At 40.6% G+C, this 16,397-nt stretch overlaps 1 protein-coding gene across 3 annotated transcripts in view; it reads right to left on the bottom strand.

Moving 5' to 3' along the window:
- The window catches only part of itga1 (integrin, alpha 1), a 235,270-nt gene that overhangs the window by 99,458 nt on the left and 119,415 nt on the right, over positions 1-16,397 (bottom strand). For all 3 annotated transcript variants that reach the window (XM_043688299.2, XM_087989320.1, XM_087989321.1), the window contains exons 11-13: positions 8,356-8,500; positions 5,312-5,454; positions 1,976-2,119 (exon numbers count right to left, since the gene is read on the bottom strand). In XM_043688299.2, coding sequence (XP_043544234.2) covers positions 1,976-2,119; positions 5,312-5,454; positions 8,356-8,500 — 432 coding nt within the window. The remainder of the gene's footprint in view (positions 1-1,975; positions 2,120-5,311; positions 5,455-8,355; positions 8,501-16,397) is intronic.

Below are 16,397 nucleotides of genomic sequence, written 5' to 3' on the forward strand. Positions count from 1 at the left end.
GCCGCATGTGGCTTTAAGGCCGCAGGTTCCCCACCCCTGTACTAGGCTATCCCAACTCCTGCAACCCTCATTGTTTGCATTGGCACATTACAATGACAGTAACCTCAGTGATGAAGACATTTAAAAACCAACTAATTAAGCCAGTGCCGAACGGAAAGGACCACAATTGATATAATTTATTATCAAACCAAATCAATCAATGGTCACCACTGATGATAGCCTACAGCTCATTAACTAAACTCTTCACCTTACAAGACCCTACTTTTTAAAATATTTATTCATGGGATGTTGGTGTCGCTGGCTCCAGCAATTGTTGCCCATCCCTGATTGCATAGAAAGCAGTTGAGAGTCAACCATATTGCTGTGGGTCTGCAGTCACATGTAAGCCAGACCAGGTAAGGATTTCCTTTCCTAAAGGATGTTAGTGAACCAGATGGGTCCACACAAAGATTTCATGGTCATCACTAGACTCTTCATTGAATTCAAAGTCCACTATCTGCCATGGCAGAATTTGAACCTGGGTCCCCAGACTATTAGTTGAGCTTCTGTATTAACAGCCTGGTGATTATACCACTAGACCATTGCCTCTTCTGCCTGACCCTGTCTTCCTCAGAAACATTTGTGTGTCTTTGAGGGCACTCATCATTGAGGCACGCACACATCCTGGTGCAGTAGTCTCAGCTTACTGCTAGCACTGGTGCTGCTGAGGCTGTTGAACTGTCTAATTGAGCCAGCAACTCTTACAGGTAGGTCGCTATCCTCAGTTGGAAGCCTGGTCCGGTGACGGTTTAGAAACTGCTCACAGACAGTGACATGCTCCCACCCCAGAAGTGGGGTCAGCTCCCACTTTTGTTCCTGGCAGTAGGATTTCACCATTCATGGAGAAAGCAAGATTCAGCTCCTTGCTCCAGGATTGCATTTTGTTTTTATAAATCCTAGATATAAATCAAGTCTTGTGCTCAAAATCTGTTCAATGCTAACTCTGTTTCAACAGGGTATTACTGTTTCACAGTATGTAAATATTAAGAAGATAGAAGATATAAGGAACATTATTCTTAGTTCCCTTGGGAAGAATGTGTGCTTATGCCTCAGGACTTTCTCTCAATATTTGCTACACAGCGAGTCTTTTATATGGATTATATAAATCCTGCATTTCTTTTAGCATGAAAAAGATTACATGAGCTAGCACTCCTCAAAGCAAGACATTACTTGTATTTTGCTACATTTGTGATTTTGTCCAAAAAAGATTTTTTTTAAAGTTGCATGTGATGGGATGAATTGAGAAATTTTATTTCTTTCATGAATATTGCCAAAAATAACTTATATTTATATACCACCTTACATGCAATGAAAACTTCCATGACATTTCACATACTGAGTGGGGAGATAACAGATCAGATGTTCAAATTCTTGATTTTTCAAGAGTTTCTTGAAGGAGGAAAGTGAGATTGCAAGACTGAGGATTGTGGGGAGGGCATTCCAGAAGGGAAGCGAAGGCCACTGATGGTTGGCAAACTTTAAATCATCGATAATCAAGGGTCCAGAATTCAATGAGCTTGCTGTCTTTGAAGAATTGTGGGGCTGAAGGAAATTTCAGGGATGGGGAGGGTGAGGCCTTGGAGGGATGTGAAAACAATGAGGAGAAATTTAAAATCAAGATGTTGCTTAACCAGGAACCAATGTAAGTTAATACACACAGGGTTGATAGGAAAATGTTACAGATAGATATTTTGACAGTGTTAGACTTGCAGCTTTGTCTTTATAATTCCCAATGAAATTATTTTGAGTTACAATATGATCCTTGGCCACCACTCAGAATAATATGGTTAAATGAATCATAGGGCAGGAATATTATTGAATGATTTTGCAATTTTAACGTGGAATGACTGCTTATTTAGCATTGGGTGTGATTTTATGACAAGTGTAATTCTGTGTTTACTTTATAACTGAGATGTGTATTATTTCAATTTATCACCTCTCTCAGATTGTAGACATAAACTCTCCCTTGCTCTTCTTTCTCAGTTCCCATAAACATAGGAGCTCCAACAAGAAGAATATCAGTTAACGAATCTTTATCAACGTCAATCGCACACACAGTGCTGCCAAAGTATGAACCAATCTGAAAAAGAGGAATAGCATTCATGTCACACAAACAGAACATGTTGTTGCTTCTGTCTCTTTGACTTCAGACTTCTGAATTTTCTCCCCATTTAGAAAATAGTCCATGCCTCTATTCCTCCTTCCAAAGTGCATGACCTCACACTTTCCCACATTGTACTCGATCTGCCACTTCTGGGGTGGCACGGTGGCACAGTGGTTAGCACTAATGCCTCACAGCACCAGGGACCTGGGTTCAATTCACACCTCGGGCAACTGTCTGTGTGGAGTTTGCACATTCTCCCCGTGTCTGCGTGGGCTTCCTCTGGGTGCTCCAGTTTCCTCCCACAGTTGAAAGATGTGCAGGTTAGGTGAATTGGCCATGCTAAATTGCCCATAGTGTTAGGTACATTAGTCAGGGGTAAATGTAGGGGAATGGGTCTGGGTGGGTTGCTCTTCAGAGGGTTGATGTGGACTTGTTGGGCTGAAGGGCCTGTTTCCACACTGTAGGGAATCTAATCTAATCATTCCAGAAATACAGCTGACATTTCATTTATTCTTTTGCTATACTGCACTGGCTTTGTGGCTTTCAGGTTGCATGTACCATGTATTGAAACCAGAGGTGGAAACCAGACAGCTGCAATAATATCTTATAATCATCTGTCACCTTGCAAGTAGATAAAGAAAATGTCAAAATATTTTGTAAAGGTGTCAGAAAAAAGGATCCTAATTAAAGCATACAAAAAATGACCAACAAATTGTTCAAAGACATTTGTTTTAATGTTTTAAAGTGTTTGCCCTTACAGAAGCAGAGGGAGATGGGAAGGCAGAGGGTTTTAGGAAAAAGATTTCAGAGTGTGGAGTCTAAACAGTTAAACAATCCCAATGACAGGGTTAAAGAGAAGGAAGATTGCAGAAAAGGAGTAGGCCCATGTATGGCTAGAGGAGCTTACAGAGATAAATGAGATGGTGGTGTGCAAAAATTTAAATACAGGAATGACAATAATAAGTTTGAGGTGCAGACGTTTGAGATTCAATATCAAATTAGATCAGGAGGTTATGGGTTTTGGAATTTTATGATTGAAAATAATTACTTAGAGATGAGCTTGCGTTCACATGGGTGGTGAATGGAAGGTTGGCCTGGGGGGAAAGTAATTGTTTAAGTCTGGAGGCAATAAAGACATATTTGAAGGCACCATTAGCAGATCAACTGAGATAGACATGATGCTGGACCGGTGTTGGACTGGGGTGGACAAAGTCATAAGTCACATGACACCAGGTTACAGTCCAACGGGTTTATTTGAATTCACAAGATTTCGGCAGGTAAAGGGGCAGCGCTTTCAAATAAACCTGTTGGACTATAACCTGCTATCATGCGACTTCTGACTGAGGTAGAAGAGGTGATGGTATGGAGGCAGAGGTGGATGGCCTTGTGGCTGAGAGAGTATGGGGTTGGAAACTCAGTGCAGGTATAAATATGATGTCAACCTGTCAAACTTTCACCCTCAGCCTGGGACTACAATGGGTCACATAGCTCCTGACCATAACTTATTGTTAATATTTCAGGTCAAGACCGCTCATCAGAATGGAAGACAGACACAAATGTCAGAATTTTTAAGCCAGCTGATGGAGGGAGGTGACAGGCGAACAAGATGAAAGGTTTGTGAGAGGGGGGAGACCAGGGAAAATCAAAACAAGAAGTTCATGATGTAACAGTTAAAGAGAGCAAGAAAGGAACAATGACTGAGTCAAGATAAGGCATGGATTGAAACATAAAAACCATCTGAATGCCACATGAACAGACAAAGAAAGAAAGAAGATGAGGATCAACCCTGCTAAATAAAATAAAATTGAGGCAGATATTATGATGTAAAGTTGTTGCACTGAATATTGAATCCAGAAGGTGATAGAGTGCCAAGATGACAGAAGAACTGTTGCTTTGTTGGATCACAGTAGCATGCCAAGAGCATTAAATTCAACATGGAAGAGAGATAGACAATTAAATGATAAGCAACTGGAAGCTGGGGTCATATTTGCTGATTCTCCAGTTTTGATCAAAGGTCATTGACCTGAAACATTAGTTTCTCTCCAAAGATGTTGTCTGACCTGCTGAGCTTTTTCCCCAAAGTATTTTGTTTGTGTTTCAGATTTCCAGTATTCATAGCATTTTGCTTTTGTAGAAAGAGCTGCACATGTTTAACAAGTTATGCAGCTTGTACCAACTCTATAATACAGATGACGCTCTCAGTGAGTTGATAATATGATTAACCTAGCTATAGTCAACAGGCCTATCCTATCTTCCCTTTAAGATAACATGAGTTTAGAGAACATAATAACTGATAATGTCATGATTTATTGATACTGTATAAGTAAGCTACAGGTTCCATGACAGAAAACACCAAAATATAGCAGTAGGTGTTTTGTTTTTGTGATATATGCATAACACTCTAGTATTAACTGAAGCCTGTGTGAGAATATCATCTGATACAGATTTTCCTTCAATCCACACACAATGCTGATAAGCACATAACTCACTGGTCCTTTATATCCTGCAACTCCCAAAGTAATAGCAATTTGGCAGCATTATGAGCACAAAGATCACTGTGGTTAAACAAGGAGGTCATTACAAAATTCTCAAAATAACTAGGAATATGGAATGAACATGCATGTTTGTCTGAATTTCAACATTTTTAATAAGTTAAGTGAAAAATCTTAGCGATTTGAAGAAGGCAATTTAATAAATCTGAAATTCAGCTCCAAAATCTACTTAATGTGTTCAGACCACAGAACCAATGCTGTAATCCATTTTTAATCAGAAACATCTGTATATGTTTCTAACTGCTCCACTTCCTGTACCTCAAAGTGATATTCAGCTTTTGTACATGTCAATAATGTACAAAAGGCTTTGAATTCCTATGTGATCTCTCTGCACAAAGCAATGTAACATTTTACTTTTAGGTCATTAATGACATTAGATTGTTACATGACAGTCTCCTGTTCTGAACTAGGATTTGGAAAAGACATATTAAATCTAGATAATTAACAGAAACCATGGAACCCCATACATTCCTTTTTATGTTACATTATAATATCTGATTGAAGTATAATCAGGAAACAACTCAAGTCATATGTTTAACATGATGTAGAAATTCTATCACAACTTTCAAAGGCATAATGCTGAGCACAATGGCGACACAATTGTTTAGTGAAATACCTGTTCTCCTTTCAGAGTCTGTACAATGCTTATTTTCTTTCCCTTTGAAGTATAAATAATAACTTGTCCGGTATGATTATATCGAGGTTGCCCAGCAACATACCACACATCCCCAGGAACTGAGACAGAGCTCAGAGAGTAACCTAAGTATTGGAAATCAACAGACTCATGAAATTTCAAGCAGAGATTGAGTATTTTGTAGAGATTATAAGAAGTGCATCTGCATGGTGTGCAAACCATACCTGGCTTAATTGATTAATAGCATTATCCTAAGTAACTATTACTTGTTTCATAAGATGATAAAAACAGAAGGTAAAAATAAACTGAAACATCTTTTCTTATCAAATTTTGGAGAGACAGTGGCACAGTGGTATTCTTGCTGAACTAGGACCCGTGGACACAGCCTTAGAATTAGAGGGGGTCATTTCAGAACAGAAATGCGGAGGCATTTCTTCAGCCAGAGAGTGGTGGGCCTGTGGAATTCATTGCCACGGAGTGCAGTGGAAGCCGGGACGCTAAATGTCTTCAAGGCCGAGATTGATAGATTCTTGTTGTCCCGAGGAATTAAGGGCTACGGGGAGAACGCTGGTAAGTGGAGCTGAAATGCGCATCAGCCATGATTGAATGGCGGAGTGGACTTGATGGGCCGAATGGCCTTACTTCCACTCCTATGTCTTATGGTCTTATGAACTAATAATTCAGAGACCCCAGTAACATTTTAGGACGCAGGGTGTGAATCCCACCACAGCAGATTGTAGAATTCAAATTCACAATCAGAAATCTGGGAATTGAAAGTCTAATAATAACCATAAATCCATGGTCAACTGTCATAAAACGTCCATCTGGTTCACTAATGTCTTTAGAGAAGGAAACTGCCATCTTTACCTGGTCTGGCCTACATATGACTTCGGTCACACAGCAATGTGTTTGACTATCAACTGCCCTCTGAAATGGCCCAGCATGCCACTCAATTGAATCAAACCACTAAAAAAGCCTCAAAGAAGGAATAAAGTTGGATGGACCACCTGGCATCGACCTTGGCACTGGAAATGACAGCAGCAAACTCAGCTCCACTGACCCTGCTAAAGTCCTCTTTACCTACGCTTGAGATTAGAATGTTAGATGTTAGAATTAGGAAAGGTGTCTCACAGACAACTTAAGGAACATCCTGACATAGAAACATAGAAAACAAGAGCAGGAATAGACCGTTCTGTATGATCATGACTGAACATCCAATACAGTACTCTGTTCCCGGTTTCTCCCGATAACCTTTGATAGGTTTAGTGCTAAGATCTATTTCTAACTCCATCATGAAAATGTAGTCATATTCACAGAACCACACCTGACATGCAATGTCTCAGGTTACAACATCACCATCCTTGGGTATGTCCTATCTCATCAGCAAGACAGAGATAATATAGTGGTATACAGACATGCTCAAGCCTTGGCAAGGTTAAGATATTATTATGTGCTGCAGGTTTTGTCAGGTGCAGTCAGAAAAGGTTTAAATTTCAGTACTGCCTGTTTATGACAAATTGATGAGGACAAATACAATAAATCCTTTAATTTGGGCTTGTCTTACTGAGATAAAACAAAGCTTTAGAAATCTGAAGCACAGAGGAATGTGGGAGTCCTAGTTCAAGTTTCTCTTAAGGTTAATATGCAGGTTAAATTGACAGTTAAGAAAGCAAATGCAATGTTAGCATTCATTTCAAGAGAACTAGAATACAATAGCAGAGATGTACTGCTGAGGCTTTGTGTGACTCTGATCAGGCTGCATTTGGAATATTGTGAGCAGTTTGGATGGGAAAGCTCCTTCCACCTGTCCATCAGTTAACAGAAGAGTTTATATTTCAAAAAACCCAAGTTTTTTGTGGAATTCAATGCTGTTGTTGAAGGGGGTCTTGCCCAGCACCATCAGGAGAACTGGTGGGATCCTGCTTTACTCCCATGGGGTAGGCTTACCAGAACTAAGTAGGCAAAAGTGGGTAATGCAGATGCTGGAGATAAGAGTCAAGATTAGAGTGGTGCTGGAAAAGCACAGCAGATCAGGCAGCTTCTGAGGAGCAGGAAAATCCCTGTTTCAGGCAATAGCCCTTCATCAGGAGGCCCTCATATCTTACCAGAACTAAGTGCCTTTCAAAGCTGTCAGCCAAACACTTTTGCGCTTACGGCAATACACCAACATTAGGCTGAGGAATTTGCCAAGGAACCTAACTCACAGATTAGTGAGGGCAAAATATAGCTAGTAATATGATTAGTAATGTGAGAGGGATTGGCTGAGGGGATGGAACTCATTGGGCCTCAGTTCTCAAGGCCAGGTTCTTCCATCAGACACTGGGTAGCTTGGAATAAGACACTCCACCTATTTCTTCCCCTGAAATCCAGAATCCTGCAACCTTCCCATATGGTCAACAGAGCTTCCCACATGGCCACACCCTACCCTCAGAGTGAACACAATGGTGGCAGAATGAGGTCCTTAAATGGGTATCAAATACCCACTCAAGCACCTCAACTGTTATCCAGTCAGTAGGCTGTTCTAATAGAGATTTAATTGGGCAGTAGCGGGAAGTGGCAGTGTTCCAATTGCACACCCTTCTGGCTAATTGTGCATTTTCCTTACCATCTGAATTGTGGCTGGGGGAAGAGATATTTATATCCACTCAGGAATGAGATAAGTGGGTAGGGGTTATCACATCCACATCTATCTTATCGATACTAAGCACAAATTCATCCTCCAGGATTGTCTGGAGATGAATTTAAACCCTGTACCTTTTTGACTCAGGAAGTGGGAATACCACCAATAAACTGAAACTTCACATGAAACCAACCATTGTTTTTAAATGATGATAAACTGCAATTTAAAAAAATCTACTTCAGAATTTCACATTTTCACTAACCAATAAATGTGTTTGAAAACATTTAAAGTCTGTATTTGAGGCTACATTACCATCACTATACATAGCTCCAGACTATATAAAAATTATAAAAGTGCATTCTGCCACAGAATCCCACCTGGGGCTATGCCTCAATGGTTTTCTTACCTAAATATCCAGCAAGAGGTTCATTAACTTCTTTTGATTTGTTCAAAAATGATTCATTGTCTGGGATAATGGCGTCATTGTTTTTTAGTAAAAGCACTGTTCCATTCCAATCGTAAGCTCCAACCGCTCCTAACATGATGCCTTCCTATGTTTAGAAAGAGGAAAACACACATAAACACTGTGATATAATTTAACGTTGGAAAATGTTATTGAATAATCAAAGCTTGAGTTGTTATGATAGCTACGTTAACAACTAGAAAGATGAAACAGTAAATAATATCAAAGAGGGAGTTTCCAATTGCATGCTTTTGCACTGTCACACCTTTTGTTCTTCTTAGATAGCTTCTTGCGATTGAGGATGATTTACTATGACTTCATTTCAATGAGTTCTGAGGTGGCTGATACATCCAATGCATTCTCTCTGATGCTGCAGCTTTGCTTCTATCTGTTTTGATGAAGTTCCTCAATGTGCTTCATACCTTCCTGAATGACCTTGATCCATTTTGATCAGTTACAAACCAGGGAAACTCATGGGTTAGATGTTTAATCTCTTCAGGAATCCTGTGAGAACATCCCTCAATTGTTTCTGCTGTTATCCTAGTGGTTTCCTATTAGGACTGAGTTTCAAATAAAGCAATTGCTTCAAGAGTCTGTTGCCAGGCACATAGAAATGCTGCTTTTAAGTGATTAGCACCTCAAAGCTAGGCAGGCTGACTGGGGAGAGGTTGCTGTGATTGGGCCCCTATAGCTGCTACCAAATTTGGAAGACCTTCTGAAGATACTAATGCTGGTGATGCTTCTCCAGTGCTTTGAAGAATCCATTGTAGGAGCATGGGGATTATTAGTCTCAGGCCTGAGATCCTGGTCCTCAAAACTATTTCCTTTAGTTGAGGCTAACTGGTACGTGGAAATTGATTATGAATTTCAATGTCAATGTCTGCCTTTATCTCGAGGAATCTCACAAGACATGGAATGTAGTGCTTGTTTTCAAGATCTCGCCTTCTATCTTAATGAACTGGGGTGGCCAGGTGTTGCTTTGAGGGAGCTCACTGGAAGATGACCTTCATTTTACAAGTGTTTAGTAAAAGGCCCATTTTCTTAGAAGGAGTCAACAAAGACCGGGAATTTAATTTCTGATGAATTTCTGTAAACTGGAGCTTGATGACTAAGGTTTGAAATGAGTAGTTTGCTGGAACTGAGATACAATACTGATGCAAATGCACCTTATATTTAATCTTATTTTGCTTTTGCAGACTAATTTCTACTGATTTTTGTTTAAATACAGTTAGCCACTGACACTACAATCAAACTAACAGGTTTGGAAAGGCGAGCTGCTTTTAAGCTGCTGTTATATTTCTGTATGAGTGTTACTTACATAGATGCACAAGCCTCACCATGACAACACCAAAGTTAGATTTGCTGACACTAGCACGAAGGTGACAGCATTTTGCAATTAGATCTACTTAACCATTGTATTTATTAATGTGGAAGTTTACTTCAATGTTAACATAGTTTCCACATTAGGAATTGATTGCACTAACATGACAATTAACATGCAAGAGATGGTTTTCTAAATTCCTAGTCTTAGTGAGGAGTTTTGCTCATTTGCAGTACATATGAATAATTCAGTATGTGTTCCATACAATTTACACTGGATGTAATGTCACGGATGAGTTCACTCCTGAAATCCTGGTGGGAGACTTTCCAGTCCAAGAGTCAGTGGAGGACAATAAGTTGAGCAATACTGTGGTTAAATATGGTATGCACTTGTCTTTTACTGATGAATTAATTCATGACAATCACATCCAACAGCTCAACATTAACCCTCACAGCAATAGCATGAAATGTTCCTAACAGTGGAACTCTGGTAACATTCACTTTTCCTCAACATCTTCCTTTCTTTCTTTCTTCTTTCCTTTTTTTATTTTTTTCACCCATTCATTCTTTCTTTTGTTCATTCTTTCATTTTCTCTTTAATTCTTTCTTTCTTTCCTCTTTTTTCCCTTCCTTCTTTCTTATCTATATCTTTGCTGAACATACTCAGTGATTTGCCTCTGCAGCCTTCTGTGGTACAGAAATCCACAAATTCACCACCCTGTGAGTGAAGATATTTCTCCTCACTTCAGTCTGAAATGGTCTACTGCATATCCTGTGATGGTGACCTATTATTTTGGATCTCTTGGCTGGGGTGAACATGATCCCTGCACCTAGCCCTGTCACAATTTTATATGTTTTGATGAGATCCATTCTCACTTTTCTAAACTCAGCTAAATACAAGCCCAGTTCACCCAACGTCTCCTCAATGCTAGAAAAACACACTGGCGAACTTGCCATTTACATATACTAAAGTATGTATATTTTTTTCTTAGGTGAGGATATCAAAACCGTACATAGCATTCCAGGTGTGGTCTCACTTAAGCTCTCTACAGTTGCAGTAAGACTGCCTTGTTCCTGTCCTGAAACCCCATTGCAACAAAGGCTGACATAAGTTCATAAGTTATAGAGTCATAGAGATGTACAGCATGGAAACAGACCCTTCGGTCCAACCCAACCAGATAGCCCAACCCAATCTAGTCACACCTGCCAGCACCCGGCCCATATCCCTCCAAACCCTTCCTATTCATATACTCATCCAAATGCCTCTCAAATGTTGCAATTGTACCAGCATACACCACATCCTCTGGCAGCTTATTCCATACACACACCACCCTCTGCGTGAAAAAGTTGCTCCTTAGGTCTCTTTTATATCTTTCCCCTCTCACCCTAAACGTATGCCCTCTAGTTCTGGACTACTCGACCCCAGGGAAAAGACTTTGCCTATTTATCCTACCCATGCCCCTCATAATTTTGTAAACCTCATCCTCCGATGCTCCAGGGACAACAGCCCCAGCCTGTTCAGCTTCTCCCTACAGCTCAAATCATTCAACCCTGGCAATATCCTTGTAAATCTTTTCTGAACCATTTCAAGTTTCACAACATCTTTCCGATAGGAAGGAGACCAGAATTGCATGCAATATTCCAACAGTGGCCTAACCAATGTCCTGTACAGCCGCAACATGACCTCCCAACTCCTGTACTCAATACTCTGACCAATAAAGGAAAGTATACCAAACGCCTTCTTCACTATCCTATCTATCTGCGACTCCACTTTCAAGGAGCTATGAACCTGCACTCTGAGGTCTCTTTGTTCAACAACACTCCCTAGGACCTTACCATTAAGTGTATAAGTCCTGCTAAGATTTCCTTTCCCAAAATGCAGCACCTCGCATTTATCTGAATTAAACTCCATCTGCCACTTTTCAGCCCATTGGCCCATCTTGTCCAGATTCTGTTGTAATCTGAGGTAACCCTCTTCGCTGTCAACTACACCTCCAATTTTGGTGTCATCTGCAAACTTACTAACTGTACCTCTTATGCTCACATCCAATCATTTATGTAAATGACAAAACGTAGCGGACCCAGCATTGATCCTTGTGGCACTCCACTGGTCACAGGCCTCCAGTCTGAAAAACAACCCTCCACCACCACCCTCTGTCTTCTACCTTTGAGCCAGTTCTGTATCCAAATGGCTAGTTCTCCCTGTATTCCGTGAGATCTAATCTCGCTAATCAGTCTCCCATGGGGAACCTTGTTGAACGCCTTACTGAAGTCCATATAGATCATATCTACCGCTCTGCCCTCATCAATCTTCTTTGTTACTTCTTCAAAAACTCAATCAATTTTGTGAGACATGATTTCCCACACACAAAGCCATGTTGACTATCTTTAATCGGTCCTTGCCTTTCCAAATACATGTACATCCTGTCCCTCAAGATTCCCTCCAACAACTTGCCCACCACCGAGGTCAGGTTCCACTGGTCTATAGTTCCCTGGCTTGCCTTTACCACCCTTTTTAAACAGTGGCACCATGTTAGCCAACCTCCAGTCTTGCGGCACCTCACCTGTGACTATTGATGATACAAATATCTCAGCAAGGGGTCCAGCAATCACTTCTCTGCCTTCCTACAGAGCTCTCGGGTACACCTGATCAGGTCCTGTGATTTATCCACTTTTACCAGTTTCAAGACATCCAGTACTTCCTCCTCTGTAACCTGGAGATGTCACCATCTATTTCCCTACAGTCTATATCTCCCATATCCTTTTCCACAGTAAATACTGATGCAAATATTCATTTAGTATCTCCCCCATTTTCTGTGGCTCCACACAAAGGCCGCCTTGCTGATCTTTGAGGGGCCCTATTCTCTCCCGAGTTATCCTTTGGTCCTTAATATATTTGTAAAAACCCCTTGGATTCTCCTTAATTCTATTTGCCAAAGCTATCTCATGTCCCCGTTTTGCCTTCCTGATTTCCCTCTTAAGTATACTCCTACTTTCTTTATACTCTTCTAAGGATTCACTCGATCTATCCTGTCTATACCTGACATATGCTTCCTTCTTTTTCTTAACCAAGCCCTCAATTTCTTTCGTCATCCAGCATTCCCTATACCTGCCAGCCTTTCCTTTCAGAGATGGAAATGTGTAGCTGGAGAAGCGCAGCAGGTCAGGCAGCATCTAGGGAACAGGAGAATCGATGTTTCGGGCATTAGCCCCTGACAGGAATATACTTTCTCTGGATTCTTGTTATCTCATTTCTGAAGGCTTCCCATTTTTCAGCCGTCACTTTACCTGCAAACATCTGCCTCCAATCAGGTTGCGAAAGTTCTTGCCTAATACCGTCAAAATTGGCCTTTCTCCAATTTAGAACTTCAACTTTTAGATCTGGTCTATCCTTTTCCATCACTATTTTAAAACAAATAGAATTATGGTCGCTGGCCCCAAAGTGCTTCCCCACTGACACCTCAGTCACCTGCCCTGCCTTATTTCCCAAGAGTAGGTCAAGTTTTGCACCTTCTCTAGTATGTACATCCACATACTGAATCAGAAAATTGTCTTGCATGCACTTAACAAATTCCTCTCCATCTAAACCTTTAACACTATGGCAGTCCCATTCGATGTTTGGAAAGTTAAAATCCCCTAACATAAACTACCCTATTATTCTTACAGATACCTGAGATCTCCTTACAAGTTTGTTTCTCAATTTCCCTCTGACTATTAGGGGGTCTATAATACAATCCCAATAAGGTGATTATCCCTTTCTTATTTCTCAGTTCCACCCAAATAACTTCCCTGGATGTACTTCCCGGAATACCCTCCCTCAGCACAGCTGTAATGCTATCCCTTATCAAAAATGCCACTCCCCCTCCTCTCTTGCCTCCCTTTCTATCCTTCCTGCAGCATTTGTATCCTGGAATATTAAGCTGCCAGTCCTGCCCATCCCTGAGCCATGTTTCTGTAATTGCTATGGTATCCAATCCCATGTTCCTAACCATGTCCTGAGTTCATCTGCCTTCTCTGTTAGGCCCCTTGCATTGAAATAAATGCAGTTTAATTTATTAGTCCTACCATGTCCCTGCCTACCCTGACTGTTTAACTCTCTTCTGTTCTCAACTATACCCGTCTCAGATCGATCTCTTTCCTCACTATCTCCCTGGGTCCCACCCCCGACCTTACTAGTTTAAATCCTCCCAAGCAGTTCTAGCAAATCTCCCTGCCAGTATATTAGTCCCCTTCCAATTTAGGTACAATCCGTCCTTCTTGTACAGGTCACTTCTACCCCAAAAGAGATTCCAATGATCCAAAAATGTGAATCCTTCTCCCATATACCAGCTCCTCAGTCATGCATTCATCTGCTCTTTCCCCCTATTCCTGCCCTCAATAGCTCATAGCACTGGGAGTAATCCAAATATTACTACCCTTGAGGACCTCCTTTTTAAATTTCTGCCTAACTCTCTGTAATCTCCCTTCAGACATCCTTGATCCTGGCACCAGGGAAACAACATACTATTCTACTTTTTCTCTTCTGGCCACAGAAACGTCTGTCTGTACCTCTGACTACAGAATCCCCTAACACAATTGATCTCTTGGAAGCTGAAGTACCCCTTGTTGCATTAGAGCCAGTCTCAATACCAGCAACTTGACTGTTCGTGCTACGTTCCCCTGAGAATCCATCACCTCCTACATTTTCCAAAACAGCATACCTGTTTGAAATGTGTATATCCACAAAAGACTCCTGCCCTAGGTGCCTACCTCTCTTACCCTTGCTGGAGTTAACCCATCTATGTGACTGTATCTGAACTTTCCCCCTTTCCTATAACTGCCATCCATCACATAGTGTTGCTGTTGCAAATTCCTCATCGCTTCTTACTGTCTCTCCAACCGATCCATTCGATCTGATAAGATTCGCATCCAACAGCATTTATGGCAGATATAATCCGCAGTAACCCTTAAACTCTCTTTAAGCTCCCACATCTGACAAGAAGTACATATCACTACAAAGGCCATTTTTGCTCCTTCACGATCTACAGACCCAGAAAATAACACCGTCTTATTCCTCTACAAACACTGCCCCAGGTTAAATTAATAGTTATGGCTTATATTTTAAGTTTAGAGACTTATCTCCAAAAACATATAATCAAGAAAGAACCTACTGTACTCACCACTGAAGCCTTTCTCTTGGACAGACTTAAAACAATGATTAACTTATCTGATTCTGTTGTGAACTTCGCCCAACAGTTCCTCCAAGATTAATTGTGAAATTCACTGTTTGTTAATTTTCCCAGATGCACTCCGATGTCCAGTGATATTTGAATTCAAAAACAGCAAAGGCAGTAACTGTGCAGGTTCTCTCTCTCTCTCTCTCCTGCACTGTCCTCACCATGTGCTTCCTTTGTCTGTTCTTCTCCCTTTTAAAACTGCTGTTGTTTTGACTTTTTTTTCCCAAAGTTCCAAAACAATGCAACAGCATATAATACAGTAATTGCTGCTCCTGGAATTCGAGGAAATCACCTCAAGTACCTAAAGTACCTCAAAAAAAGAGCAGCTTTTACAGCCAGAAATTCATAAGATATAGGAGAAATTAGGCCATTTGGCCCATCAAATCTACACTACCATTCGCTGATATGCTCCTCACCCCCATTTTCCTCCCTTCTCCCCATAACCTTTCATACTCAGTGATTTGCCATTTGCCATATACCATTTTCCTTTCTACGTGCTCTGCTCCATGCTTGCTTCCATTGTGTAATGGAAAGAGATCTCTTTGAATTTCAACATTTCCAAATAACACAGAGACATTTGCTTTTTCTTACCGAACAGGATAACTTCACATTTATCCATTTTATGCTACACTTACCATGCTTTATCCACTCAGTCAACTTGTCTGAATTATTATGAAGCCTCTTGATGTCTTCCTTATCAATCACACTCCCACCTCATGTTTTGAAATCAGCAAACTTGCACTTGATTCTCTCAACTGAATCATTGACATGTACTGTGAATACTGGGAGCTGAAGCACTGATCCTTACAGTACCCTATCTGGTTTGCTTTTCACTCTGAAAACTACCACTTATTCCTATTCTCTGTTTTCTATCAGCTAACCAATTCAGAGTCCATGCTATTATATTTCTAATAGCCCATCCACTCAACATAATAACTTACCATGTGGAACTCTTATCAAAAGCTTTCTTATACGGCACTCACTGGTTCTGTTTCATATATTTGATTAGCTATATCCTCAAAAAACTTCTGTAGATTTGTCAGACATGGTTTCCTTTCATAAATCCACAATGAATTTGTGTAGTCCTAATAGTATTTTCCAAGTGTCCTACTATCAAATCCTTTTCAATGGGCTCCACTACAACTGCTAGGCTAACTGGTGTGTAAATCCCAGTTTTCACCCAGCTTCATTTTAAACAATAGTTTTACATTTATCACCCTCCAATTTGCTGGGACTGTTTCAGGATCTGCTGAGTATTGGATAATGACACATCCATTATTTCCATGATCATCACCTTTAGTATGCTGGGATTTAGATTACCAGGTCAGAATCATCGAGTCACAGAGATTTCCGCATGAAAACAGATCCTTCAGTCCAACTTGCCCACGCTGACCAGATATCTTAAATTAATCTAGACCCATTTGCCAGCACTTGACCCATATCCCTCTA

This window comes from Chiloscyllium plagiosum, unplaced genomic scaffold (assembly GCF_037043375.1).
Source record: "Chiloscyllium plagiosum isolate Xiang-an unplaced genomic scaffold, Cpla_swu_hap1 HiC_scaffold_1, whole genome shotgun sequence".
Taxonomy (NCBI): Eukaryota; Metazoa; Chordata; class Chondrichthyes; order Orectolobiformes; family Hemiscylliidae; genus Chiloscyllium; species Chiloscyllium plagiosum.